The sequence below is a fragment of the Cyanistes caeruleus genome, chromosome 15 (genome assembly GCF_971803275.1).
Source record: "Cyanistes caeruleus chromosome 15, bCyaCae1.hap1.1, whole genome shotgun sequence".
Classification (NCBI taxonomy): Eukaryota; Metazoa; Chordata; class Aves; order Passeriformes; family Paridae; genus Cyanistes; species Cyanistes caeruleus.
The window spans coordinates 10,047,272-10,074,248 of record NC_141715.1 but is presented as its reverse complement, the minus strand read 5'-3'; the positions used below and the strand labels follow the sequence as shown (position 1 = coordinate 10,074,248).

At 45.1% G+C, this 26,977-nt stretch overlaps 1 protein-coding gene and 1 long non-coding RNA gene across 4 annotated transcripts in view; one reads left to right on the top strand and one right to left on the bottom strand.

The window, feature by feature from the left end:
- LOC111935413 (uncharacterized) overlaps window positions 1-26,977 on the bottom strand; it is a 125,119-nt gene that overhangs the window by 23,262 nt on the left and 74,880 nt on the right. The window lies entirely within an intron of this gene.
- On the top strand, window positions 13,095-15,016 carry LOC147650373 (uncharacterized). Its single transcript, XM_086851774.1, has one exon. The coding sequence runs from the start codon at window positions 13,095-13,097 to the stop codon at window positions 14,523-14,525; it is 1,431 nt and encodes a 476-aa protein (XP_086707900.1). The 3' UTR covers window positions 14,526-15,016.

The window sequence follows — 26,977 nt, the reverse complement described above, 5'->3', positions numbered from 1 at the left end:
GGCCTAAAAATCAGTAAATACAAGACTAATTAGTAGACTTACATAACACAATGCTTTGTACACATGTGCAAACCTGTAAGGTTATCCAGAAGACAGCGAGGAAGAGGAGAAGCCTTCACCAGAAGGCCACCAAAAGAAGGCTGAAGACCCCCTAACAGCAAGTGAGGCATGTGCCGTGAAGAAAAGTGATGTAAAGTCAGAAAAATTGGAAATAGGAGGAAACTTTTGGGAAACATTAATGAATATGTATAAGCATACAGTATACAAGTTTAGCTTGAAGTGCTTTGTTTTGTACATGAGGCAGGGTGGGAAGCCTCCATACCCCTGTTGGTTTTGTACATGAGGTGGGGTGATAAGCTCTCCTCGTACCCTGGTTGGTTTTGTTTATGCTTTAATCATACTTAATTACTGGCAAATTATATCTATAAATTGTAATTTTTTACTAAATTGTATTCTTTTACTATACTGTATTCTTTCATACCAAATTACTATTCAATTTACTAAATTGTATTCATTTTTAATTAAACTGTTATTAACTCAAGGGACCTAGTTGTCAAAATTCTAATTTCATTTATAACACTGCTTAGTTGGCTGGAGCTGCTCTAGCTTGAAAAAGTTGTCAAGCCCCAAATCTCCAGGCTCATGTGATGGAGTCCCATGAGCTCATCATCCATGGCAAAGAATGGCTCTATTAATGACCACACAGAAAAGGCATTTTAAAAAGGTCTTTACTGCTCCTTAAAGCTGAAACTCTCTTAAGGTAAAGCTGTTGAAACACCTTTCTGAATCATTACGTTAGGCAACTATTAATTGCCAGTACTACTCTTCCCATTTTTCCAAGCAAAAAGCATTGGCCACCTAAGCACAGAGCAATTCCAGTTGCTTCCCTACCAGGGGCAGTGCCAGCCCTGGGGCAATCCCAATAAACCCCAGTAAAGGCAATATTAATAGGACTATCTAAAACAGTGATTTGATGTCCCTCTGTGTCCTAGAGTGTGGGAGCTCTGAGCATCTCTAAACAGAAAGAAGCACTGTCTCCCAAAAGTATTTCCTCTGCTAGCAGGCTCAGAGCTGACCATTAATAGTAGCAAAGGCTCTACATTTGCATTTTCAATTCCTCACTTAGCTCAGTAATTTCAGCTCATCACATAATCCCTTATGCTCATTATGTCTGCAGTGTGAGAGGGAAAAAATTAGCACAAAATTGCTGTTTTATAATAATCTGAGAGCTGTTCACCTGACAAGCTGCAGTGGTGGGGAGCATTGTTGGAGCTTTATATTCAAACTAGGAAGTATTAAATATTATACAAGTTGTTTGCTTGTTGTTCATGTCAAAGGAGGAGGGTCTGGACTAATCCTTGGAGAGAAGAAAAGGGAGAATAAATAGATCATCAGCTGTTGCAGAAAATGTCCTGCCAGTGATCGTGGATTTATGAATTCATACAGAGGCACATCTCCACACAGAGCTGAATTGTCTAGTCATTTTAAAGATAAATATTGCAGATGGGTGAATAATTCACTTGTACAAATGTTCACTGAAAACAAATTAACTTGGCTTGTGTGTACAGGTAATGTGAAATCATAATAGTTATTTCACTGAATGTTTGAGAAGGCAGTTTCTAGAATTCATCCAGCCTGTTTCAGCAAGTACCTGAGCTACCAAAATCTTCAAAAACAGCTTTAGAGTCTTGTCCAATGTTAACTTCCAGGTTCCAGAGGGGATGTTAATTAGATTAGCACAGTGTGCATACAGAATACTGCAGCTAGGACAGCTGGCAGTGATCTTTCCAGAAGTAAACACACCACTGTATTTCACACAGAAATGTCAGCGCCAACACCTATTTAAAGTCAGATTGGAATAGAGGGGATTTTAAAATACAGGCATGAGGAGCATTTGGAGATTGGAATAGAGGGGATTTTAAAATACAGGCATGAGGAGTGTTTTCAGCTTGCCCAGCAATTGCTTACACTGTGCCCCCACCATCAAGAGGAAGATGCTGTGCTGAATCCATGGGCATTTATCACCCACCAGATTAAGTCCATAAAAAGGGGATTATGGGCAGTCCATTTGCAGCACCACACAGATATAAAACTATAATAAGTTACGGAGATAATGAGGCAGCAGGACATAAAAATTCCTGCACACAAAGACAGCCTACACTCTCAGAACCAACAATTCACTTAGAAGTACACCTTCCCTGCGAGCCTCTTCATAACTGCCCATGCTGTTTCCTCTATCTCATTTAGGAGTATTCCCAGAGGTTGGAAGTGAAAAGTACATTTATCTGCTAGGCTGGCTGGGTGTTTTCACTCTAAAATCCTTTTACCTTCCTGTCGCACTATATTAGGAATGGCAGAAGGTACAGCATGGATTCTCTTGTGGGTTGAACAGGAAAGCAAGGTTTATTACCCCAGATCTTCTTTTATAGACAAGTACGTGAAGGTCCTGAAAGGTAAAACCCTTATTGGTCAGTGAACTAACTCATCACCATCATTGGTCAGTGGGGTTCACCACCCCTCGACCTTCTCCTGCAAGAAAACAAGAAACAGACAAACAGCACCTGCAAGGCTGTTTTCTATCTCTGAGGATTATTTTGATTCCTCCTTATGATTTCCCAGGCCACTTTCTCAGGCTAGTCTGAGAAAGTTATGTGACTTGCTTTTCCACAGACACTGTGGCACTCCCTGCTTGCTGCTTGCATTTAGCATCCACACCTTCCTCATGGCAGTTGCAGTCCCAGTCCCTGTTTAGGGTAGAGGGACCAAGCTCAGCATAGCTTTGAGCCTGTTGATTTTACTTATGGCCTTAGGGGACACAGACATACATAAACCTACAGATAATAATTTGTTCCTCTTAATTCAGCTCAAAAAAGCAGCAAAACACACCAAGGAAGGAGAGCCTTACCCAAAATGTTGCTTGATCAATTTGATCAAAAGAAAATGGGGTGTGTCACTAAATCTCAAAAGAAAATGGGGTGTGCCTCCAAAAGGAAGTCTCATCCATCTGCTTCCAAACAACATCCCCAGTCATTAGGCTATACTAGAAATGTCCCATCTTATTTTCCCAGCTTTCCTTTATATTTCTTTCCTCTTGCTCTCGGAATTTGACTTTGCCATGATCTGAGGAGGAAAGACCTTAGTCAAATGTAGCCTTTGCTAAAGGAATATTTCTGAGACAGACCTGCATAAATACACAATGTAATAAAGAATTGGGTAAATAAAAATTCGGAATAAGAAGTTTAAATAAAGTATGTATAATTATAACTAAATGTAAGTATGGAATAAGGAATTCTCCTCCCGGTCGAGATAGAATTCCTTTTCCAAAAACCACGAATTGCAAAAGAACCCCCCCAGATAACAGGTTTCAGCAGACTCATCAACTCGGAGGAAAAGACAGGACACAGGCCATCACAGAAACAAAAGAACCAGCCTAAAAGTCTACCTCCAGAGAAAGGCAACGCCCGGCCGATTTCGGCCGGAGACCATCAAGCAAGACAAAAGGGGACGAGCCCCAGGAAGATGGTCGTTGCCAGAATCGAACACCACACCTGCCAAACCCATACTACAGAAACTCAATCAAGAAAGACAAAGAAGAGACTACTCCTCTGAGATATCCATCGACACCAGCCCGGATCTCTCAATCCCGCTGTGATGAAATATGTTAAAATACATACAGACTCACTTTACATTTGAGGAGACTCTGCCCGGATACTTACTGACTCAATGTTCTAGGCCAGGAAATCCATTCACCCGACAATCAGGGACATTTGGTGAATGGAAACTGGTTGGAATTCTAGCCTGGGGACATAAAATCCCTATAAAAACCCAGGCCATGGGACCCTCAGACGTGGATTTGGGAGCACCTATACCTTGCGTATAGACCCTGTCCACCCAGCGCTGCGCTGTCCATTTATTGTGTTTTTTTTCCTCACTGTTTGTTGCTTTATTAATTTATAATAAATTAATCTTTGTTAATCTTTAATTTGCCGTTGCATTTATAACACACAATATCTTAATTATCTTCCAGAAGCTGCAGCATTCTTGGTTTGAAATGTTACCCTCTGATGGCCTCCACCATCTTATCCATCACAGTGACCATTCCAAGGCCCACAATACACTAATAACAGGAAAGGCATTTTGGGAGCACAGCCAAGCTGCCTGTGATATACACCAATAGCTGAATAGAAATATTTTATTTTCACAGCAGCCAATATATGAGACACAGCTACAGGGATTTAAATATGATACTCAGGCTCATTAGTAAAGCAAGCAGATAACAAGGATTTACTGAATGTTACTGTCTGACTTGGCCAGCTTTCCCAAAGGGATCATTAAAATGCTAAGAAAGTTTTTTGTCTGTATTTTTTGAGGAATTTAGTCTGCTTTCAGGAGTTCCTGCATGTTCAGCAGAAAAACTTTCAGATATTTGATATTTGCTTGGCCCAAACTCAGACAAGTAGCACTTTTGTGTGAAGGATCTTTAAAAAGTTGGCTGGTGAGTACTTTGCACCTCCTACAGCCAGCCTGGTGCTCCCTGGCTCTGTCAGTGGGTAGGAGCAGCCCCAGGGCACAGGCTGGGACCACAGCTTCAGGCAAAGGAAACATTGCTTCTGCTGAGCACAGGGACCACCCAAAGAGCATCTGTTGGCAAAACACACATGGTCAGCAAACAGTTCTACAGAAATCAAAACCCCCTGTTTTGCCACACTCTACTGACCACTGCCACATCACTCACAGTTGCTGCTGTGCTGCACTGGTTCACACCTTGGGTTATTTTTACATGAATATACTGCCTGAAGGTGACATCACCTGGATTTTGACAACTAACAAGCGAGATACAAGATTCACCTGGGGTAAAGCTTCCTCTTTTATTTCCCAAGCACATAAGCACAGATTTTCTCTATTTCTGTAAGTTCAAAATTACTGAGATTTGCAAGGTACTTTTGAAACACATTTTTATCCTGACCCTTCCTACCCTACATTAGTGTAATGTTCAAATTACAAGGCACATAAAAGTCACGTCTGATACTTCATTAATGGCTCTGTAGCATACAGAAGGTCCAAACTTTATTCCTCTCAAGTTCTGAACAGATGATGAGTGGTTTTATGTGCTTGAACTGCAATGTGCTCCTCATTGCCTTTAATCTGCCTTTGCAGCTTTGTTCAGGAAAGGTTGATCTTCGAGAAGTGTTTACTTCAGCTTAATTCATTAATGTTTATGAAGTGCTGTCAAAATACAAAGTGTTGTATGTTTAGTGAGGGTGACTTTAACATTATTGTGGCTTCAACTAATAAATACATAATCATGGGACAAGGTGGTGTCAAACAACTGTCATTGTGGCTCTCTAATGCCTCTACTTAGAGCTCACTTTTGTCCTTTGATTATACTACAGAACCTTGTTTGCCTGTGATCAGGTGAAGCATGGTCCACCCTGGTTCTATATATCTTCTTCAGTCTGCCTAAAATTAACAGGTTTTCAAGGGTTTTAAGGTCAATATTAAGTCCTTTTGGACACAGGGGTTTAATTCATGGCTTAGACAGCAAGGTTTACATGGAGAGCTATGAGCTTTTAGTAAACCAGTGAATACACCTAAAAAACAAAAATGTTTTTGGGCACACAAGCTCTTCTTTAGGTCAGAGTCTTTGCATTGTGCAGAGCCCCAGAGCACAGCTTCAGCTGCATCACCAGTGCATTTGTACTGGGTAAACCTTGAACAGAAACCATTTTATTTCTGAAAAACAGACATTTTCTCCCAGAATGATATTTAAAAGAGGGCAGATTTCTTTATCCCTCTGTTAGGTCAGAAGGGCACATCTTCGTGGTGCCATGGAAGATGGTACAGAGGAGCTGGACCCAAGGTGGCAAGAGCAGCTCAACACCACACCAACACCAGCCTGGTCCTGAATCACACACCTGTGTCAGTGCACTAGTAAAGCCAGCCTAGATTTTTATTTGGTTCTGTTCACAGTTATAGAATGATCTTGTCCTTTTAGGATAGACATGTCTGAAATTTGATAGTGAGTATGGATGGGGCAGTGTCAACTGCTTTGGACCAGTGGCACAGCCTGGTGTGGGATGGAGCACATGTCCATGCAGACACTGCTGTGGTCATACCTACAGGATAAAAAAGTGTCATTCTCTCAGAACATACATCCTCATTTTGGAGTTTCTCTCATCACTACAAACCCTTGAAGATGCACTAATCATTTGTTCATTGGTTACAGGGATCATCAGTAATTTGCACTCCTTTTAAGTTCCATTTTAAACTAAATGGATCTTCTATTGGAGTCACTTGGGGAAAAATCAGTTTTCTGCCTAATCAAGACTTCACATGAATCAGGTTAATAGGAGTGTTAGAACATTTCCTAATTATAACTACAAACATTTGAAGCCTTCCTAGTAATAAGTGCCCATCCCATCTCATCCCATCCCATCCCATCATGTTAAATTACCTGGGGCTGCCTTATGAGGAAGCACAAAGCCAGCAGGATGGCAGCATGTTGCCGCCTGTTCATTTTGTTCTGGTTATTAATTTAAATGGTTTGTTCTTAATGTTGTTCCCCCCATGAGTTGTGATGGTTTTACCCACTTGTCAGTTTTGTAAACCCCTCCCCTTTTTCCTGAACCTTCCTTGTCCATCACCCTGTTCCTGCCCCTGAACCCCATCAATCTATGTAAACCCCACCTTTTGTTCTAGCTCCTTCCCTGTCATTCATCCCTCACTCGAGGCCCCATTGGCATTGTGACTGCCGCCCCTCCCACGTGTTATTCCTATTGGTCCCCAACATTGTAAACCCTCCCCCCAACTCCTCCCCTGAGATGCCTTGATTGGTTCTTGTGTTTGTACCCTCCCCACCTTAAATTGGAGCGCACGGAGGTGCTCCTCGCTCAGACCGTCCTACCCTTGACCTTTCCAGTCCTTCCCCCATCCACTGCTCCCGACCCTGGAATAAAACCTGGTTTCTGGAGAGAACCTGGGACTCTGAGCCTCCTCCTTGCCTTCATCGGGCACCCACGACGCACCTGAGACCGCAGAGCTTGGCGGCGTACAGGCTCTGAAGGTTCGGTCTGGGACAACGAGCTCCCAGACCGTTCCCCACTCTCGGCGCTGCCAGCGGCTAGAGAGCAAGAGCTAGCCAGGGCGAGGAGAGCCGCGGCGAGGGTCAGCGTCAGTTGGCGCCCAACGTGGGGCCTCTACAGCCCGTGGAGACCCCCGGAGGAGTCTGTGTGGACTTATAAAGACTCTTTGGGCGGCGGCTACCCTGGTTGCAGCAGGCCGGTTTCTGTCCGGCAGCGCTCCCAGGGGAAGAAGCGACAATCTCCCGGTGCGCAGGAGACCGCTTCTGGGGTGCTCGGACGTCTCCCACAGCCCAAGTCAAGACCCGGTAAGTATTCCCCGGTGGGGGAAAAAAGGGGGTGTGTGTGTGGCCCCTGTGAGTATTGTGTGAGTATTGTGTGTGAGCTGGGTCTTGACCCTTATTCTTTTGTTTGTTAAGTTCCTGTTTGCTGTTGGGAGGCGGTGGAACTGCGGAGCCGGGGGATAGAAGATGGGCGCACGTTTGTCGGCTCCGCAGAGGGGGATTTATTTCCAAGTTGTGGGTCTCCTTGAGGGTGGGAAACATAAATATTCGCGTGGGTTGGTGAAGAGGCTGATACGTTGGCTTTTTCTGCATTTTCCCCATATGTCCCCCGAGGATGTTCTTTCGGTGTCGTTTTGGAATTCGGTCGGGTCCAAATTAACGGCTTTGGTAGTTCAGGGGGACAAAACAGCCGCCAAATTAATCCCGCTTTTCGTTCTAATTCGGACTGCTTTAGTTGAAAAGAGGGAAATGCAGAAGCAGCCAACGCAGCCTTCCCCAGTTTCTACAGTTTCCCCAGTTTCCCCAAACCCCTGCTCCTCGTCCCTTGTCCCTAAGTTGGGGGAGACCTGCGGAGCAACCCGTGAAACGCAGGGCTCCGAAGTCGGCAGTAGTCTCCCTGGCTCCCCAAGCCTCCCTCAAAACCCTTGCCCCGGTAGCCCTGGCCAAGCTGCCGGAGCCCTTACCCATTCCCCTACTTCCCCAGTTAATAACCCCAAGTTTTCCCCTTTCCAAGTTCCAAATCCTCAAGTTAATAAAGTTATTGATCCCCAGTTACTCTCCCAGAACCCTGGTTCCCTTACACTCCCTCATTCCCGAGGTTCCCCTAAATCTTCCCCTAAGTCTCCCCATACCCTACTTGATTCCCAAAATGGCCCCCGAGGGACACAAGATGGCGGAGACCGCATGGTCGGACCCCTCCCTTGTGCTCCTTCTTCCCACAATCCTTTTCTTCCCTCAAAGTCCAACCCCTTCCTCCCTAGCTCCTCCCTCTCTTCCTACCCTGACCCCTCCCACTTATCCACAGATGGCTCCTCCTCCTCAGGGGTGTGTCCCCAAGGTGTTACCACCCAAAACTCCACCCCTTCCGGCCGTCGCTCCTCCCTCCAACCCTCCCCCTCAGTCGGTCCTCCAGCCCCACCTCTTCCGGCTTCTGGTTCCCACGCCCCTCCTCCCAGTTCCCACGCCTCCCCTTCCGGTTCCCACGCCCCTCCTACCAGTTCCCACGCTTCGGGAACCGGAAGTGACAAGCCTGAGAACCAGAACCCGGAACAGGTTACAATTCCCTTTGCCGCACCGGTTAGTTTTAGAGGAAGGGGGGGGAGGTACCGAGAATGGGAACCCTTCTCCTTCCAAACAAAGAGGGAGCTGTGCAAGGCTCAGAAAGAGTTTGGCAGGAGAAGTGAATATTTTAAAGGCTTGTTAAAGGCCACCTTCTCCGCGAACGAGATGGTCCCCCACGATTTAAAGGAGTTGTTTGCCTGCCTCCTTTCCCCAGCTGACTATAGGCTGTGGAAACAGAGGTGGAAGAAATCGTTGGAGGCCATCCTTCCTGAGCTGCTGCGCAGCGAGGAGACCGCGGTTGACGCGGATGAAAACCCCCTCTCAATAGACCACCTGTGCGGTGAAGGGAATTGGGGAAAGCCAGAAGAACAGGCCAGGGTCTTACCCCGGTCTGTCCTAATTAAAATAACAGAGGCCGCTGAGAAGGCATTTAACATCCTGCCGGGGGGGGAACCCCTCACGAATTTCTCTAACATCAAACAATCCCCTAATGAGCCCTTCAATATTTTTATCAACCGCCTACAGGAACAAATAGAGAGGCAGGTTGATAGACCAGAAATGCAGGAGCAGCTGATTTTAGAAATGGCTAAAGCTAATTGTAACGATATCTGTAAGCAAGTCATTTTTAGCCTGCCTATGTATCCGCCGCCCACCTTGGATGACCTCATTGACGCCTGCGAAAAGAAGGTTCCGTTAATGGGGGCGTCCAGGGTGCCACCACCACCGCAAGCGGCCAGGAGACTACCGACAGCTGCAGTGACCCAGCACCCACCAGGCCAACTACCACCACCAGCTGGAAGGCCTCTGCAATGCTACCGCTGTGGGCAGCTGGGACACATGGCCCGGGATTGCACTGCTCTACTTCCCTGCCCTGGGCCTGCGAGGGGCAACATGGGGGGAAAAGGGGGAGAGGGAGTTTTTAATAAAAAAAACTAGGAGCGCGGCGCGAACCTGCCCCGCGCGAAGCTACAAATGGGGCAGGTATCGCAGAGGGGGGGGAGAACAAGAACCGGACATGGCCTATTCACAGGACGAGACATTTGGTAGCGACGCGAGACATCCTCTTCCGGTCCCAGCGCTGGACGGTAGTAGCTGTGGACCCACTGGAGGGGAAGACAATGGACACCGGACGTGACAGTAAGTGCATCGCCATCGGGGACACCAAGCACACACCCCCGGAGATTGAGATTTCGCCGATCACCTTTTCGGGTGGTCCGGAGAACCTCATTCTCCTGGCGCGCTGCACTCATCCACCCTTCTTTTTGCCCAAGGGGCAAATCATTGCCCAATTCATACCAATCCCTGAGCAGGTCCCAGTAGACGACCACGCACCAGGCGTCTACTGGGCAGAAGTGGTGGGTGAGGAAAAGCCCATTCTGGACTGCAGCGTCAAGCAGGGTGCAGAAACCTTTCAGATGAAAGGACTGCTTGACACGGGAGCAGATGTGACGATCATCCCCGAAAGGAGATGGCCGTCACATTGGGAGTTGCAACCCGTGGCAGGCAAGATACAGGGCATAGGGGGTACCCAATTGGCAAGAATTTCAAAGAGCGTGGTGCAAATTGCGGGGCCAGATGGGCAATTGGCAAATTTACGCCCATTTGTTGCTGACTATCAGGTTCCCCTGTGGGGAAGAGATCTCATGTCCCAGTGGGGGGTTAAAATCGAGATCCCGAAAACCCCTCGGGATTTTTAGAGGCGGCCACTGTAGAGCGCCCTTTCCAGAAATTAGATTGGACAACTGATACAGCGGTCTGGATTGACCAGTGGCCGCTAAGAAAAGATAAATTAAAGGCGCTCAACGAACTCGTGGAGGAGCAACTTAATAAGGGAAATATAGTAGAAACCACAAGCCCTTGGAATTCCCCGGTCTTTGTTATCCGTAAGCCGGGGAAGGATAAGTGGCGGCTCCTTCACGATCTTCGTGAAATCAACAAAGTCATTGTGGACATGGGACCCCTTCAACCAGGGATGCCTACCCCTACCATGCTCCCCCGAAATTGGAAATTGGCAGTGATTGATATTAAAGACTGCTTTTTTCAAATTCCCCTACACCCTGACGATGCCCCACGGTTTGCCTTCTCGGTGCCCACTCTTAACCGAGAAGCCCCAATGAAGAGATACCACTGGCGAGTGCTACCTCAAGGAATGAAGAATTCGCCGACCATCTGCCAGTGGTATGTCTCTTCATTGCTGTCTCCCGTTCGCGCCAAAATGGGGGAGGTCATCATCTACCATTATATGGATGATGTCCTAGTGTGCGCCCCCCATGACGATATGCTTACTCAATCACTTGACCTAGTGGTTAGAGTTCTAACATCTGCAGGTTTCCAGCTCCAGGAAGACAAAGTTCAAAGGATGCCACCCTGGAAGTATCTGGGACTGAGGATTACTGAGAGGACCATTGTTCCTCAACAATTGGCTATCAACAGTAATCCAAAGACTTTGGCAGACCTTCACTCCCTGTGCGGGACCTTGAACTGGGTCAGGCCTTGGCTGGGCCTCACCACCGAAGACCTAGCCCCCCTCTTCATGCTTTTGAAGGGGGAGAAGGAGCTTAGTTCTCCTAGGACCCTGACTCCAGAGGCAAGGGAAGCACTGAGGAAGGCACAAGTTGCGTTAATGGAAAGGCAGGCACATCGATATGAGCCGACCCTGCCGTTCGAGTACATCATTCTGGGAAGGTTGCCGCACCTGTGTGGGCTCATCTTTCAGTGGGATCAAGGCTCAAGGGACCCACTCTTGATCATAGAGTGGGTATTCCTGAGCCATCAACGATCCAAGAGTATCACCCGGCCACAAGAGCTGGTGGCTCAGCTTGTCAGGAAGGCTCGAGCCAGGCTCAGGGAGATGGCAGGGTGCGACTTTGCTTGTGTACGGGTGCCTGTCAGCTTGTCTCGGGACAGGGCGTCCCCAGATAAGCTGACAAAGGAGATGTTTGAACAGCTGCTGCAGGAGAACGAGGCTCTCCAAATCGCTTTTGATAGCTACAGTGGACAAGTTTCAGTCCACGCCCCAGCACACAAATTCTTCAATGCTAAATTTAACATCATTCCAAGTTCAATTCGGAGTCGAAAACCCCTCAAGGCCCTGACAGTTTTCACTGACGCATCTGGAGCATCCCACAAGTCAGTTGTGACTTGGGTGGATCCTCAAACTCAGCGGTGGGAAGCGGATGTTAAGTATGTGGAGGGATCTCCACAGGTCGCTGAGTTGGATGCTGTCGTCAGAGCTTTTGAGAGATTTCCCGAACCATTTAATTTGGTTACAGATTCGGCATATGTTGCTGGGGTAGTAGCTAGGGCAGAGAATGCCGCCCTAAAGGAGGTCTCCAATCCGCAGCTGTTCGAGCTGCTTTCCAAGTTAATCTTTACCGTTTCCCACCGAAAGCAGCCATTTTTCGTGATGCACGTGAGGTCGCACACTGAACTCCCTGGCCCGGTAGCCGAGGGAAATGAAAGAGCTGATTCCCTCGCTACTCCTGTCACTATGGCTCAGCTCCCTGATGTATTCCAGCAAGCCAAGCTGAGTCATCAGATGTTCCACCAGAACGTGCCTGGGCTGGTCCGCCAATTCCACCTGAGGCGAGATCAAGCCAGAGCCATCGTGGCCACATGCCCACACTGTCAGTCCACTGCAATGCCCTCTCTGGGAGCTGGGGTCAACCCCAGAGGCCTAGGGAGCTGTGAGGTGTGGCAAATGGATGTCACACACGTCCCAGAATTCGGCAGGTTCCGCTATGTGCACCTTTCCATTGATACCTTCTCAGGTGCTATCTATGCCTCTGCCCACACAGGGGAGAAAGCCGAGCAGGTATGTAAACACCTCATGCAGGCTTTCTCTGTGCTGGGGGTCCCCAAAGAGATCAAGACAGACAATGGCCCAGCTTATACCTCCAGGAAACTGGAGGATTTCCTGCAGGATTGGGGAGTGACACACAAGAGAGGCATCCCACACTCCCCCACAGGCCAAGCGATTGTTGAGCGAGCCCATCAATCGCTCAAGCGCGTCCTTATCCATCAGAAGGAGACAGTAAAGGGCTGCACCCCACAAGAACGGTTGTGCAAGGCCCTTTACACCCTAAACTTCTTAAACTGTTCAGATAGTGATCATAACCCTCCAGTGGCCCGGCATTTTACATCTGCCAACAGCTACAGGTTGCAGCAGCGCCCTCCAGTGCTGGTCCGAGATCCCGAGACTCAACAAATTATAGGTCCCTTCGATCTGGTGGCCTGGGGACGGGGATACGCTTGCGTTTCCTCGCCCCAAGGACTGCGGTGGATCCCACAAAAGTGGGTGAAACCGTATGTCCCAAAACATCCAAGCAGGCCGCCAGATCAATGTGAGGGTGCTGTCCCGTCTGAATAGGTCATCTCCGGACCCCCCAAGGAGAAGGAGGAGAGAAACCCCAAATCTTTTATTTTTAAGATTCCTCTTTTCAGTTGAGTTATGTTTTGTGTTTGCTTTGTTTTAGAGAGAGCCATCCCTGAAGACATGACAGCCCCAAGCGTCACCGGGATCATCTTCGGTGTAATGTTGGTAGTGGCCCAGATGGAAGGGTGGATCGTGCCTCAGCCAAAGCAAAACGTATGGGTCATGTTGGCGAAGTCCCTGCAGCGTGATGAGCTGTGCCTCTCCACCGGAGCAGCGGGAAACCCAATGTCAACATGCCTGGTGGGGATCCCTTTGAAGCCAGAAGAGTTTCCCGACTCCCTTACCACCTTGCTCCAGGACGCCAACCAGGGAAGGCCGGCTCAACGTGTCGTCCGCTCGGCGCCGATGTATAAGATCAGAAGGCCAGCGAAGAACCCCCTCCTCCTCTGGAGAGACTGGCAAGCCACGCTTGAGAAGGCGACCGTTGAGCCCCAGGAATTTGACCTTCTGGATTCCTCCCCAGCGTCATTTTGTGTTCATTTTCGTTATTACCCTTCTAACCCTGCCCCCTATCCCAAAGTGGTGCAAGTCAACAAGCAGTTCCAGGCAGCCAAGTGGTGCCAGAACATCGCACATGTGAAGATGCCCTCAACCCTTAACCCTACCCCTCTTCAGTTGCCCAAAGGTTTATTTTTGATCTGTGGGGATCGGGCATGGGCAGGCATCCCCTCTCGCCTTCTCGGAGGGCCGTGCACACTGGGCCGGCTGTCCTTGTTTTCACCCAACACGACCCAAATCGAAAATTGGAGCCAAAAGAATAATTCGGCTATCAAGAAGCGCAGCCTGGACGATTTAGACCCAGACTGCGACTCGGAAATTTTCCATTGGAGTAAGCTAAAACGGGTAGCAGTGTCTGTTTTTCTGCCCTGGTTGGCCGCTGCTCAAGCCCTCGGAGAATTAGGCCAATTCGAGTGTTGGGTGGTAAAACAAGCAAATTTAACGTCAGCTGCGCTAAGCGACCTCCTCGAAGACGAGGAAATCACCAGGCAAGCCACCCTCCAAAATCGGGCGGCCATAGACTACCTGCTGCTCCTGCACAATCACGACTGCAGGGAATTTGAGGGGCTTTGCTGCATGAACTTGACATCAAAAAGTCCCTCCATTCGCCAGACCATCGAACAGATGAGAGGCATGGTCCACCAGATAAAACAAGAACATGAGGACTGGGCCACCAACATCTTTTCCAACTGGGGACTGTCTGGATGGCTCTCATCCATCCTGAAAACTGTTTTATGGATTGTTTTCATCATTTTTATAATTTTAGTTGCGTTCGCCATTTTGAAGAGATGTTTAATTCAATCTGTTCTCCACCTTGTGTCTCCTCCTCCCCAAGTTAATTTTGTGGATGCTCCTTCTCCTTCCTCCTCGCCTCCACCCTCTCCCTCCCTTAAAGACTGGTTCCCTGAGCCCTCTGCACCTCCTGCAGATGCAACCTCCTCTTTCTAAAAAAGAAAGGGGGAGATGTTGCCGCCTGTTCATTTTGTTCTGGTTATTAATTTAAATGGTTTGTTCTTAATGTTGTTCCCCCCATGAGTTGTGATGGTTTTACCCACTTGTCAGTTTTGTAAACCCCTCCCCTTTTTCCTGAACCTTCCTTGTCCATCACCCTGTTCCTGCCCCTGAACCCCATCAATCTATGTAAACCCCACCTTTTGTTCTAGCTCCTTCCCTGTCATTCATCCCTCACTCGAGGCCCCATTGGCATTGTGACTGCCGCCCCTCCCACGTGTTATTCCTATTGGTCCCCAACATTGTAAACCCTCCCCCCAACTCCTCCCCTGAGATGCCTTGATTGGTTCTTGTGTTTGTACCCTCCCCACCTTAAATTGGAGCGCACGGAGGTGCTCCTCGCTCAGACCGTCCTACCCTTGACCTTTCCAGTCCTTCCCCCATCCACTGCTCCCGACCCTGGAATAAAACCTGGTTTCTGGAGAGAACCTGGGACTCTGAGCCTCCTCCTTGCCTTCATCGGGCACCCACGACGCACCTGAGACCGCAGAGCTTGGCGGCGTACAGGCTCTGAAGGTTCGGTCTGGGACAACGAGCTCCCAGACCGTTCCCCACTCTCGGCGCTGCCAGCGGCTAGAGAGCAAGAGCTAGCCAGGGCGAGGAGAGCCGCGGCGAGGGTCAGCGTCAGCAGCAGCCCTCAGCCTGCCCTACCCTTGGTGCATCATCAGCAGTGACTAACACGGGGTTATGGTCCTCAGGCGGATAAAGTACAGACCTAACATGGGTGGGCAGTGAGGTGGTGCTCCTGGTCAGATTCACATGGATGTCACTCCCATACAAAGTTATTTCCTTGTTCCATTTAATATCCTGACACCAGTTCCAGGGCAGCCCCTTGTTATGCTTTTCCAGCCTCAGGCTATGGCAGTGAGCTTACAGTGAGAGCAAGGGAGAAAGGTCAGCCTAGAAAAGAGGAGCTAGCTGCTAGCTTCAAGGCCAGCAAAGAAATAGCACAGAGCCCTGAGTCTCAAATCTATAAACAAAAAGCAAAAAACAAAACAAACAGACAAACAAAGTTATATCAAAGACATTTTGATATATGTTATATGATTGATCTGAGTCATTCAGCATCAACCAAACACTCAAGTGAGTGAAAAAAACCCATAACATGCTCATAAAACTGCCCTGACAGTAAAAGCACAGGTAATCATACCCCAGCACTCTCCCAGTGCCCACATAACAAGGTCTTCAGTGGGAAGAAATACAATTATTTCACTCCCCAGGTTTATTTCAGAATTTGCATATCCTAACAGAGAAGTGGCACTACCACAGTTACAGATATCACTGCCCTTCCCAGTGTGTTGCTGCATCTATCTGAAAAATTCCATTGTCAGTTATTTTATGTGCTTAGCAAGAATATCTGAACATAAAATGCATAAGCACCACCTATGCCTTTAAGATATATAAGGTATATATATTCTCATGTCTTTCTGTAGGATTTTCCCACTTCTCCCTCATTAATACAAGCTAAGATAAGTGATTAAAATTAATGTACCAGTTTCAAACTGCCCCACATCCATTAATCTCATAATATCAAAAGTATCTTGAAAAATACCTATACTGCAGATCTTGAGTTGGGATTTTTGAAGTGCTATTAATAGTATATACTTATCAAAAAGTACCTAGCTAGCACATGCACTTGCACCTTCTTAAAGTTTAATAACTTCAATAACTTAGCTTCAATTTACCTTTCAGTGCAATGGAAGAATGTCTCATGTTGGAGCCCTTGCCTGAGGCTTTGCACTGGAGAGGAGCTGGCCAAGCATCAACATCAAAGATGTGCAACCAGCTTAGTATTGTGCTCCATGTTTGAATAAAGTCCCCAAAGAAGCTCACTTGGATTTTTTTCCCCAAAGAAAAGAAAATGCAATTTCTCTTCAAAGAGGATGTTGTAGACACTGGATTGTCTAAGATTGTCCTGGCGTTAATCATCAAATTTTAGTTTGTTTTGGAAGGGTCCTTAAAGCTCATCTCCTTCTACCCCTGCCATGGGCAGGGCCACCTTCCTCTAGACAAGGTGTGATATCCAACTTGGCCTTGAACACTTCCAGGGATGGGGAGTCCAGAGCCTCTCTGGGCAACCTGTGCCAGGGCCTCACTGTTCTCACAGTCAAGGATTTCTTCCTAAGATCTAATCTAACCATGCCTTCTGGCAGTGGGCAGATCCCTTGTCCTATCACTCCAGCCCCTTGCCTAAAGTCCCTCTCTTGCTCTCCCATGGTCCCTAAGGTCTTCCCAGAGCTTTCCCTTCTCCAGGCTAAGCAACCCCAGCTCACAGTGCTTGTGCCTGTGCCTCAGGACTGTGGATCCAGCCACCACTGGATGAAGGACACCCCTTACCTATGTTGATTTTGCACTGAGCCAGCTGGGCCAGCAAACTCCTCTACTGGCTACCAAAATAAGTAGGCAGGGGCAGCTCTTTAGGCACAGGGGCTGCTTGGGTTCAGCTGATGAAGGCCCTGGGTGATGCATTTACCTGAGAAGGGGCAGGACAGATGCTACATGGTGATGGCTGAACACAGCTTGCAGGAGGGTGGAATTTAAGAATTGACCTAACTGTGTTTCCCAGGAGTCAAACCATTTTCATTACAGAGACCAGTGACAACAATGCTGAAACAGCCGACTCCAGGTGTTTGGAGAAGTTGGAACAGACTTTAGTGCAAGTATTTATGGAAATATCTTTGTCAAACTTGACTGAATGTCCAATAAATATTACATTTTGGTTCTAATCACTTGCTGCCTGCCTCTGTCCTCCTGCAGGCAACAGGAGACTCAGCCCAGGTTCTTACAATTGCAAATCCCACAGTGTGGGAAGGGTGAAATCTCTCTTTTGCCTTTTTTTGTTTGTTAAGGTTTCAGGATTTAGATTTTTGGGGGTTTTTTTGAGTTGCAACTGTGCAAGACAAAATTTGAAAAATCTGTTTGCAGAGTCTGTGAATGTGTTCTTGAAAGAAGTATAGATCAGAAAACATGGGATAAGTTCTTGAACTGCTTCCAAGTAGGACAGGAAAAGTCATCATCCAAAGCAAGACAACTGAAAAGCTCTATCCACCTCAGTTATTTCCTTCAGCTCCTCCCTAAATCAATTTGTTTCCCACATTTACTCACTGAGATACTTGAACTGAAAGTAGCACCTTTGATTCCCAAGATACTCTCTATTGCTTACTCCTCAATTAAAAATCAGTTTGACTTGCCTCAGAAATTGTTTGGTTGTATCAGGAAAATGATGATGTCAGGAGCAGATGGGAAATAAATGGGAATAGCAGACAAAGTCTTTAAGAAACAAGGATTCTGTTTTCATGCAAATTCTGTTTAATAAGAAAAGTTGAGAGTTGAGATATGAACAGAAAAGAGTGTATGTGAAGAGCTGCTCGAAGCATAATTGCTTCTAAACATAATACTTCTCAATCTTTCCTAGCAACCATAAACATTTCTTTAAATATTCTTTCCCCTTCTCTCTTGCAGTATTTCCCACTGACTTTAATAAAGTGCTGTGTAATCACCTGAGTTTTGGAAGCATTTGAACAACCAACAGAAGTTACTGGGAGAAGAAAAAGGTTTTTCATTGCTGGCAGGTGTTTCTAAGAGCTTTTCCAAAGTTTCATTTGATAGTTTTTCAAGCTGACTCACATTCATATATAATACAAATATCTCTGATGCTGTTTCTATTTGGTTTTTACGTATGAATATGCACATGCAAGGGGGATTGCATAAACACAAAATCACATTTTGTTTCTCAGATAAGAAAAACTTCTGAATATTTGAAAGGAAATTGCATTGGTATTATCTTTAAACAACTGAGTCCTCCCCATTTTTCTGTTTTCTCAGACATACCAAAATAATAACCTGCGACATTAATTGGGAAGGCACTGGAAATCATCATATACCTTTTGGTCTTTGGAAACTAAGAACTAAATTACTGTAATTGGCAGTTTATTAACAGGAAAATTATGTTAAACAACTTCATGTTGCTGTCAGGAATTACATTTGGTAAGCTGTGATGATGGGGCCCTTGGTGCAACATTTGCATTTTCTCATTTAGAAAGAACAATGATAATAGATGATTGAAACATGTACAAATTATACACCAAAGAACATTTGCATGGCTGTAAAAAGGCTATCTTGATACTGGAGTGATTAAGCCTGTTACTCATTAAGATACAGGAGAAAGGGGGAAAGGGAAGTAGGGAACACATTAACTTTATCTAGAGGCATATATAAAGTGAACTTCAGTCCAAAGCATTTGAATTTCAAGCAGACCTAGATTGTAATAGCATCTGATTATACTGCATTTATTACGCAGTGTTAGTATCAGGGTTTTTTCATTGTATTGGATGAGATCTGAAGATGTAATGATGGCAACCTCTGTTGTTATCCATGTCTATATTTTGGCTGCCACCTCCCCAGACCCTTTGCCTGTTCACTCACTGTTTCTCCTGGAAAGCAGTGCAACATGTCATGGACATGAGCCAAGCAGCCTATCCACAGGAACCCACATCACAGTCCAGAAACCATGCTTTTTGGATGCTTTTCTCTATCAGCAATTTCCACTACCTGTCCTGAAGTCTTAGCAGCTGACATTCTTCAAAGAATGATGACTTTATACATCACCAGTTCCTATAAGCAAAGGACAATAATAGCAAAGCAGGGGGAAACTGGGTCATTCTAATGCCCTGATGAAAACCAAGAGGGACAGCACACTCAGTGACTTGGGCTGCCTCTGTGAAACCAGGACAGGGTGTCCTGCTCTCCATTTGTACATAGCTGTCTACTCTTCCAGGAAACTCTGAAGCAGAGAGAGTTCAAATAAGTTTTTCAGAAACTCCAAAATTTGGCTGGCCTGAGGAGAAATTTGTTGGCTTAAATGAGATATCACTGGGATTTGAACAGTCCCTTGTACAATAGCAGTTTCAGAAGTCCTTGTTCTGTACCACAGTCTGCAGGCAAGACCCTTACACAATTGCCTTTTTAAACCCTTGTTGGTTATTTACAAAGATGAGCTATGAGAAATATATATAAGAACGTGGGGCTTGTTAAAGTGCAGCAGGGAAAGCCACAGGTCAGGAGGAAGAGTTGCAATAGAAAGACTGTTTCCATGGCTGTCACAGGGTTATAGTCCAGATGTTTGTCTAACCTAGTTTTGAAGCTTTTTAAAATGTACTGCATGGGGAGGGTAATGTCTTGTTTTCACATTATTCCCACCTTTTCTTATCTTCAACATTAGAAAAGCTGTTCCCTAATGTCCAATCTGGCTCTCCTTCAGTATGAACCTGTTTCCTCTTGACACAAGAGTAAAAAAACTATACCAATCATTTCTGTAGCAGCCTTTTACATCCTTGGAGACACTTATCATTTCTATCTTGACTATCTGCACCTTGTTTTAAACAATGCCAGTTGAGACCTACTCATGGGTTCAGTGTAACTGGCCACAGGTGTTCATGGAAGCAAAAATAACTATTAAATGCTGCTTCTCAGAAAAATTTGGTTGTGGCTCAACATAAAGTGTTTGGTGGAATTGTACAGCAGGAGCAGCATTACCACAGTATAAGTATCTGCTGTAAACTGGAGGAAGGACTCCTAGAAGATGTTTCAATAATCTGTGGTGGTTTTTGGTGCTGCTGGGATGCAGTGGCCACCTGTTCTCTGGGAATGATCAGCAGGGTGGCTGCAGAGTGCCCTCCATGCACAGATACAATTTCCAGAGAAAATTATTTTGGCAGCTGACAGGTTGTGGCATTTCCTCTGGCACACAAAAATAAGTCACTGTTCAATTGGCTTTTGTAGCTCTGAGTGACCAAGGCTGCTTGGCCTCCTTGCTGCTCGGCTTAGGCTGGGTGGTTGTTCTGACTCCAGCACAGCACTTGCATCATGGATCATGTCTCCCTCCACTGCAGGAATCCATATGCATTACCTCTGAATGCAACAACTCACACATAACCATACAGAGCTCACTGTCCCTGTATAATTAATTTGGAATCTGATACCAACATCTTAATTAGGCCTGACCCCTGGAGTATTTGACCTAACATCATTTGCCAGCTCCAAAATACGGTTACATCCACACTGCAAATAAGCATCCTCCCAGCAGCTGTCATTTCTGTATGAGTAATTTCAGTGTCATTCTCCTCTTACAATACAGCCAAATGCAGTAATCCTTGGGATGCTGCTGCAGCCCCACACCCTACATGTCACTGCACTTTCATTGCATTCCTGCATGAGTGCCAAAACTGGGCTTACACTCACTTAAGATAACCTACTTAGTTAAACTAGGCTGACTGTAGCAGCATGCAACTCACCCTGGACTCGCTACCTAATTATATTCCCAGCAGATTTCCAGGGAAAGAATTCTCAGTAAATATTTCCCTGAGCTCCCTGTAGTCACTGCTAGCCAAGATGAGCAACCTCTCAGCCCACTGGGATCTACCTGCAAGGGCTTCAGACACACCTTTATCTCTAGGAAAGAGAGCAAAAGAAGCAGCTAGGGAGCAGTCTAGATCACAGGCTGAGTGTGGACCTCATAAAACATCCCCACATTTATAGATATGAAACACTTCACCAGGGAGCAGCAGCTCGGGTTTGCGAGCAGGGCTATGCCTGAGCACAGGCAGAGCCTGGCCCCTGAAGCATAGCAATTTTCCTCCTAGGAAAGCAGCCCATACATTATGCAAAGACTTTATTGTTGGTTTTGAAATATTGCATGATAGGAAGAATGAAACACGTGTCAGATGTTAGCCATGACACTTAAAGTGCTACTGGAAGAAATGCAGATAGTACAGCAAGAAGGGCGATATAAAAGAGTAAATTAGCATCTGTATTTCCTTTTTTAAGCAGAGCTTTTAAATGCACTTTGTTTCATTTTAAAGGCCTCAATCCAACCTATAGGTGTCTAATGTAGCGCCCTTATTTTTAAAGGTAAGGCACATAAAAAACAAAACAAACTCAGAAGCCATAAAATTCCCAATATTACTTTGACAAAATCAGTGTTCACACAGGAAGCAGACACAAGCCACCCTTACTGCAGTTCAGCTCCTGGTTCTCTCATGCTCTGGGGAGGCAGAAGGAGAAATTCCCCTGCATCTTGTTGCTGGAGTTCATTTGTTTTCTCATCTCCATCAGTGGCAGTCAGGAATCCAGTCCCAAACCTTGTGTTGTTTGTTCACTCCCTGGCCAAGGGAGAAGGACTCACTCATTCTGCTATTTCCTCTCACTCTGGAACATCTCCCCTGCCCTTGAATTCCTTCCTATTACTGTGCTAGCTATAACTAACCTCACTAACCTTCCCTGGAACAGCAGCAGTAATTTAGTGGTGCCTGAGTTATGGTCAGGCTCTCACACCATTCGAGGCAGTGGGAGTCCTGCCATGATTTGGTATTTACTTGCTATTTCACTCCCATGGAAATTCCTCTATTTCCTCAACACACTGAATTACATGAAAATGGAGGGCCTGTGATTCATTTTTTTATCTGATGCCATCTCTCTTGACCCTATAATGTAAAGATTTGTAAGAAAGGTTATAGAGCACGAGAGGAGTTCAACAACTACTTTTAGCAGAGAGAGCATTTCTGTGCACTGAAAAGAGAACAAATGAAATGGAGCCAAATAGCCACAAGGATGTTTTTATAAGCTGAGAAGTATTCCCAGTGCTGCAGTCAAAGGGATGACACATCACTCATTTACTAGATCAAAAATTTAAAAGGAAAAATGTGTGCTCATTACATTATTGAAAAGGCTGCTTGCAAGTCTTTCACTTGCCTTAGTCCTGGATTTTCCTGTAAAAATTAACATTTTGACTATTACAAGTCTCCCCATTAAAACTTGAGGTACAGACAGAACACAAATACATTCCTTGCTTGCACATTCAAGCGCAATTTTAGTCACTATGGCACTAGCACTATTAAAAAAAAAAACAAACCCAAACCTTTCTACATTAGGAAATGTGATAAATCACATTTTCATTAATTTTATATTAAATATTGATGATACAAAGGTCCTGAAAGTGGTCTATGAAGTCTAATAGCCTTCAGCATATGATACTTGAAAGTAGCACAATGCTTGTGTGACCTTACCCCCAGCATGATATTGGATTGACCCCAACAGCACACAAGGGCTCTGCCCAGCTCATTCCACCCCAGTTTGCTCCAGCCCCATGCTGAGCTCCACCAGCCAGGGAACAGAGTAATCCCCATCACTTTTCAGACCTGGTGCTGGTTTGCAGATACCTCTACAACCTGTCACACCAAAAGGCGAATTTCCTGTTGATTTAAGGAAAAGGAGGATTAGGACCTGTGGTTTTTCATTTTAGTATGAATGTTTGCAGACCTCTCTTGTTATAGTTACATTATTTGTGCATGTAATAGCCCTGAGACTGAGCTGTTTCATTAGTTTCTGTCAATACTAGGAACTGATGAGCCTGTTCAAATCCACACTGCCTTGGCATTAATGTTTCATATACACACAAACATCCTCTGCCTTCCAAGAGGAAAATAAGTGAGTTTGCTCAGAAAATCTTCAGATATGGCCAGCCACAAACTGATTCTCAGCTTGGATTTACAAGGACTTGTAAAACAAAAGGAAAAACAATAAAACTAGATGAAAATGCTTATACAATATTTCAATCCTCTCACTAAAACTATATATCAACTTGCCACAAGCTCAGACCTACCTAGCCATGGTATCTTGGGTTTGATTTGTGACACTGATTGTCCAATTTTATGGAAATGTGAAATTTTAAAAACGTTCTGAAACGATAAAAAAGTTAACAGCATCCTTAATTTTACACAGTGTCAGTGCTAGAGACTTAAAAGGCAATAAACAAACTTATTACTGCAATAGAATCGAAGACAAATCATAAACTCACTAAAGTTACAGAGCTAAAATATGGTATGGAGAATAGACAATGGCAACATTTATTCAATAAAACTCATTTATATGTAAAAGATTGAATAAAAATATGTGCCAGTATGCAGGCACAACAAATTATAGAAGAGAAAAAAAAAGTTTTATGGGCAAGATGCTTTATATTATGTGTGTAAACATAGCTATATGGACAAAGGTGTTAACCACATCTGCATTCACACTGTAAAGTGCCACAGAGGTGATGGGAAATGTGGCACTAGCCATACAAAGGATGACATCTTAATAGTTTTTTGTAATAAGCCAACTGCAAGAGCTATTCCTATTTACTTATTTGTCTTTTTCCCCTGAGATATAAGCCCAGTCCCCTATCTGCTTATGAAATCTAAATATCCAAAGGCCTTTTCTTCAAGAATAATGGTGTATTAATTCTGATGGCTGGGTCAAATTTCAGCCTGGGTAATTGCTTTCTGCTGAGACATAGTCAAACTTATAGTTTTAATTTAAAGATGCTCTTCCACAGTCTGGTGCCTGTGCTGTATTCAGCATACACTCAAACAATCTCCACTGTGGGAATCAGTATTTTAACATGGTACTTGAGTCCTGCTAAGGTTTACCTCAGCTACTGCAATTACAAGAACCTTATTTAATAGGTCCTTCTAACCTAATAGGTTGAAAGGTCACCTTTACTTCCTCTGCCACAAATCTAGCCCAAATATTTGCTACATCTAGAGATTGTTTGTGGATATTACACAGACACAAACAGGTAAAAAGATGCTGCAGGCTTTTCTATTCAAATACTTCTCCAGAGTTAACATGGGAACATGGCTCAGGGCAACAGCACTGTCACAAATGTTAGGGAAGCACCCAGGCAGATTTGCCATTGTGGTAACTAACAATCTTGCAGCAATCAATCAATTAACTGAATGTGAAAAACTAGTGAAGACAAGCTTGCAGATAAGTGTAAAGAATCTGGGCTGGAATTGTGGAGGAGAAAGTGAAATTCCATTTCCAAGGCTGTCAGATGGATTTAAACAATCACTCAGGAGAAAGGTTTTCTTTTTTACCTTTGTTTTTTCTTTATTTTCTCCAGGCTGAGGGTTTCTATAGATCTTCTCATTGATCTGAAGTGGCCAGGGGCAGAAAAAGCCAATTTTGTCTGCATTATCTTGTCTCCCTTCCACTATAGCTTAACACGGAGAGAAATGCCACCCACACCCCTGAACAGCTCCATGCCAAAGGCTTATCTTTGAAAACAGGATTCAAGCCAGGCACTTCAAATCTGGAAGTCACATGCTCCCAAAACCAGTGGAGGGGCAGATCCTGAACTGGTACCAGCCCACACACTCGTGCAGGAAAAGGCTCCATGTGATGGGCACCTGCAAATTGTGGAACCCATGCACAAGTGGCGTTGGGGTCTGGATGGGTTTTTTCCGCCCACCTTTATTTTTTAATTTGCAAAAGAATTGGCAGCCCAGGCTTCTATTCTGTTACTCGATAGCTTAAAATAAAATGCCCCATTACATAAGGTACCCTGGAAGGCCAGGACACAGGGCCCTGCAGGTGGGCCAGCAGCTATGTGCATGGAAGGGGATCTTGTAAAAAAAGTGCTCAGTTCTCTGCTTGTGAAGTCTCTGGCAGCAGTTGCTGAGAGAGGTGCACTTGTCCAATTACATTTAGAAAATTCCTCAACACCAGACCATTTTTTTTTTAACAGAGAAACTCTTTTTTCCCTCCAGTCCCCCATCCCTGAAATGAGCTAAAAAGCCCCTTTTCCAAGACCGTGGAACTGAATTTGCCTTTTGAGAGGAGTTCAAATGTTTTGTGGCCAAGGAGCACTTGCCTGCTGCCTTCGAGCTCTCACTGAGTCCCAGTGGCAGAGAATATTTTTGTGGGAGAGGACCCCAAACCCACACTGATGAGAGATGGTCCTCAGTCCCCACTGAAAAGGGGTTCAGGGCTGCTTCCTTCTGTGCCCTAAAGTCAACGGGAGCTGGAACAAGAAGCACCATTTATAAATCTCTCCCTGTTTGCGTCCTATGCAGAGGTTATCTGCTTTGCCTTTCTCCAGCGCTGCATACAACTATCACAAAGTACATCAGTGCAGCCATACAGTGTCATTTTTGTAATTAAAGCCCCTGACATTGACTTTCCTGTTTAACCTGCTGTATTGGCACTGCTCTCTGTTCTTCCTTTAATGTAGCTGCTGATCTTTCAAAGATCTTGGTTGTGTCTCAAAAGCCAGCTGGAGGTGGACTCTTCAAATAGAGTCAAAGAAAAATCGACATGAGGAAAGTTAACTAAACTTTAACTCAAAGAAAAGTTTTCTCTTCAGTTTGGAGCAAATACTGAGACCTGCTTTATTACAAAGACACTCTGCCATATTGCCAAGGGCTTATGTCTGACTTAACACATGCACAGTTAATTGCCTGGCCAAAAGAGTTGAAACCTGGGAAAATGAGAAAAATGGTCATCATAAATGTCATATTAAAGGGGAAGATCATAAGTATGAAGTAGAAGGTTGAATTGTTCCTGTATTTTTATTTAATCATGGCCACTGCATTCATTCTTTAGACTGCAACACAATGGGGCCATCTGTGTTCAAACAGGAATAACTATAAAAATACCAGACAACCAGATCAAGAGACGCTCCAGTGGGAAAGTAAATTCAGATGGAGTGAAATCTATAGCACACTTTGCCCGCTGAGTATTCACACATATAAAAATTGAAGTTCGGGCTCAAGCATATATAAATGCCATTGCACAAATGATCCTGGAAATTTCTGACTGTATTATGATAAAAACATATTCTTTTGCTGGCATGTTTGCAGTGGTGTAATGGCTTACCAGAGTTAAGTGCTCAGGGGAGGAATTTCCTGGGAGACCATGGGGTGCTTGTGTATGAAAGGGTTTTAGGCAATTTCTGAAATATCTGTCTTCTAAAGGCAGCATTGTGCTGGCAAAGAGGTCAGATCTGTCCTTGAGTCATATTTAATGGCATAAATCTCTAAGTACTTCCTGAGCCTTGAAATAGAAGATACCAGAAGCAGGACTGTCCAAAAATCATCTCTGCAAACTAAAGAGGCATCTGATAGTTACATGATAAGAAAATCCTTGATCTTTGGCCTTGTTGATATAAATTACATATCTTGGGGCCGCTTATATTTATGTAGCTTTCGCCAAGTAATAGGAACTGTGGGTTGGTTTTCGTAGCTCTATTTGCTTGCAAATTTAGAATAATGAATAAACCCTTGGGCTCTCATTCTGGAAACTGAGACTGCCTTATGAGATTATCTGCAGCTCAATAGTCAGGGGACAAGGGAAATAAAAGGATTCACACTACGAGTTACATAATGACTTACTGCTCACTTATCTGAAAAATAGTTGGAGTCATAATTAGCCAGTCTTTTCAATGCTTTAAGTTGCAGAGATTTCTACTGCTGCACACCTTAGAATTTGCATTTTAATGGGCTAAAGATGTATATCAGTAATAGCACCAACGGATGCTCTCTTATCACTGATATTAATACAATATATAG